Consider the following 3,105-nt stretch of genomic DNA (forward strand, 5'->3'; position numbering starts at 1 on the left):
ATAACCACATAAACAAAAGCTTTTTGGATCTTTGATAACTTGTAAGATTATAAAGAGGCCCTGAGATCAAAAACTTTGAGATCAGCTACACTATTTTAGTACACTTACTAGAATAATTTAGATTCAAAACTTCACATAACCCACATATGACAATGATGTCTAAAAGCACACAAGTAAATTAAAACATAACAATTAAAATCCAAATGTCCATCAACAGGACGGATAGACAATGGATAGACAAACTGTAGCAGATCCATACAACAGAATATTCCTCAGCAATAAAAAGAAATTAACTACTGATACTTTAAACTACATGGATGTGTCACAAAATAACCATGCTAAGTGAAAGTAGACAAAAAAGTATATACTGCATAATTCCATTTGTGGAAAATAAAACTGACCTACAGTAAAGGATCAACAGATCAACAGCTACTTGGTTAGGGATGGGAGGAGAGAAAAAGGTAAAACAAAAAAGGAATGAGGTAAAACTTTTGGGGGTGATGGTTATGTTCACTATCTTGATTGTGACAATGGTTTCATAGGTATATACATGTCAAAACTTATATTGTATACTTTAAATATATATGGTTTATACGTCAGTTATACCTCCACGAAGGTTTTAAATATGTGTGTATATTTAAAACTGTTAAGAACATTTACATTTCTCGAATAATACTGGCCATATTATAACACTGAAGTTAGTCTTATCACTAAGAATCTTTGTGCCAAGCAAGACAAATCTTGTTTAAAATAAAAACAAGTACATTTCCTCACCTCATTCACAATGGCATCAGACACTGTCCCCTGGGAGGACTGTACCCAGCGCAGGATTAGTGCATCACAAAGTTCAAAAAAAGCAGCAAGATTGACCACAATTTCGTGGGGCAGGCTGTGATAGATCTCTGGATCTTAGAGTTGACATAAATAAAGGACATTCTGTCAGATTTAAATTAATATCTGAACATTTTCAAAATCAACTGTAATCTAGAACTTAATGTTATCCCCAGTACAAAGGTCAATTTTGAAAGGCCCAAATCAAAAGCAATTTGTTTGCCTACTATAGGTTGAGTGTCCCTTATTGTGAAATGTTCGGGATCTACAGTCTTTTGAATTTCGTGGGGTTTTTTTTGTTTTTTTTTTTCAGATTTTGGAATCTTTGCATAGACATAATAAGATACCTTCGGGATGGGACCTATGTCTAAATATGAAATTCTTTTATGCTTCATATATACCTTTAAACACATAGCCCAAAAGTAATTTTATAAAGTACTTTTAACAGTTTTGCACAGGAAACTAAGTTTTGACTGCATTTTGACCATGACTCATCACATGATGTCAGGTGTAAAATTTTCTACTTGTGGCATCATGTCAGCATTCAAAAGCTTCAGATTTTAAAGCATTTCAGACTTGTAATTTTCAGATTAGGGATGCTCGACCTGTATTATAAAACTTGGCAAATGAGACATCTATACATATAGATGTAAAAAATGTCTTAATGAAAAATGCAAATTAGAGAGCAAAAATTCGTATTTTTATTCAAGAGTTTAAGTATGAAACAAAAACTATATATGTTTGGATGCACAGTTAACACAAAGACAAAAAGATACAAAAGAAACTACTACTAACAGTAGTTACTGTAAGGATGAACTTTTTCAACTTTTCTCCTTGTATAGTTTGAATTTTTGCTAACAAATACAACTACCTTTTTAATTAAACAAAATAAAGAATGTAGAAAGAAATGCTCCCTCCTATAATAGGTACTTTTGAATATGTATTTTTTGAGCCAACAGACCTAGTTTTCAGGTTCTGGCTCTGCTACTTGCTAGAGATGCGACCTTGAGCACTCTCTCCTTTTCCTCATTCGGTTTAAAAAAATTTTTTTCTTTTTCTTTTTACAATTTTATAATTTTTTTATTTCGATAGATTTAGGGGGTACAAGTGGTTTTTTTGTTACATGGAGGAATTGTACACTGGTGAAATAGGCATTTTTAGTGTTCCCATCACCCAAATAATACACATTGTACCCAAGAGGTTATTTTTGATTCCTCACCACCCTCCCCGCTTCTGAGTCTCCAAAGTCTATTACACGACCTCTGTATGACCTTTCCTCATTCATGACATAGGGACCTACTTCACAAGGATGCTATAAAAAGTAAATGAGATTAAGGACATGTACGAACCATTTAGCTAAGCACCTGACACAAAGTGCTCAGTAAATGTTAGTTATTACTATTCAATAAGGGGACATGACTAAAATCAGGCCAGCAAATCAAAAGTAATCAATAAACAGCAGCTGCTGAATGTATCTCTCAACATTAGCAACATTATGCAATCAAATGTATAATTAAGGAATAGAGAAGATACGTGCTCTCACCTTTATGGAATTCCAAGGACATTCTCAAAACACTGTTTCTTAGCTTGCCACCAACAGAAACCAAATTTGCTTCAGTAAAAATCCGTTTTTCCCGGTCAAGATATATGATTGTCCTGGAATGAGATTCAAAAACATAACAAATAGTTATCAGTTAATAATACTTTTCAATCATGTCCTTTCTGTGCTGAATCCTGGGAACACCTGGAACATCAGTCTCCTTTATCCTGCCATTTCTCTCCTGTCTCTGCAAATTCCGGACTAGAGAGATGGAGACAAAAGTGATGACTACTAAGGTGGGGGATAAGGATAGACTAATGGAGAAAAGTTGGGTCAGTCTAGGCAGTCTGCCAGGATTTGCTTTGTTGCTCTGCATGATCCGACAAACTGCACTGTGAATGCTTCAGAGTGGTCATCAACAAATTAATCTTTGATGTCACAAGTTACAGGGATGGGGGTGGCCCCCACAAGGCAACCTCTGAGGTACATACCACGTTGAGTTCACTTTGTAAAAATTCACCAAAATCACATACTTATTATTATTGTGCTTTTCTGTAATGCATGCTCTACTTCAATTATAAAAATATTTTTAAAAATTTGTTATACTCATGGCCAATGAAAGAATTCTCTTGGTCATTACAGTAAAGAATGAGGGAAGGCCAGGCGTGGTGGCTCATGCCTGTAATCCTGGCACTCTGGGAGGCCGAGGATTGTTCGAGTTCAGGAGTTTAAGA

At 34.8% G+C, this 3,105-nt stretch overlaps 1 protein-coding gene across 1 annotated transcript in view; it reads right to left on the reverse strand.

Moving 5' to 3' along the window:
* Positions 1-3,105, reverse strand: part of MDN1 (MDN1, midasin homolog (yeast)) — a 164,975-nt gene that overhangs the window by 58,005 nt on the left and 103,865 nt on the right. The window contains exons 49-50 of the mRNA XM_012638185.1: positions 2,375-2,487; positions 775-908 (exon numbers count right to left, since the gene is read on the reverse strand). Of these exons, the coding sequence (XP_012493639.1) occupies positions 775-908; positions 2,375-2,487 (247 nt within the window). The remainder of the gene's footprint in view (positions 1-774; positions 909-2,374; positions 2,488-3,105) is intronic.

The sequence above is a fragment of the Propithecus coquereli genome, unplaced genomic scaffold (genome assembly GCF_000956105.1).
Source record: "Propithecus coquereli isolate 6110/MARCELLA unplaced genomic scaffold, Pcoq_1.0 Scaffold127, whole genome shotgun sequence".
Lineage (NCBI taxonomy): Eukaryota > Metazoa > Chordata > Mammalia > Primates > Indriidae > Propithecus > Propithecus coquereli.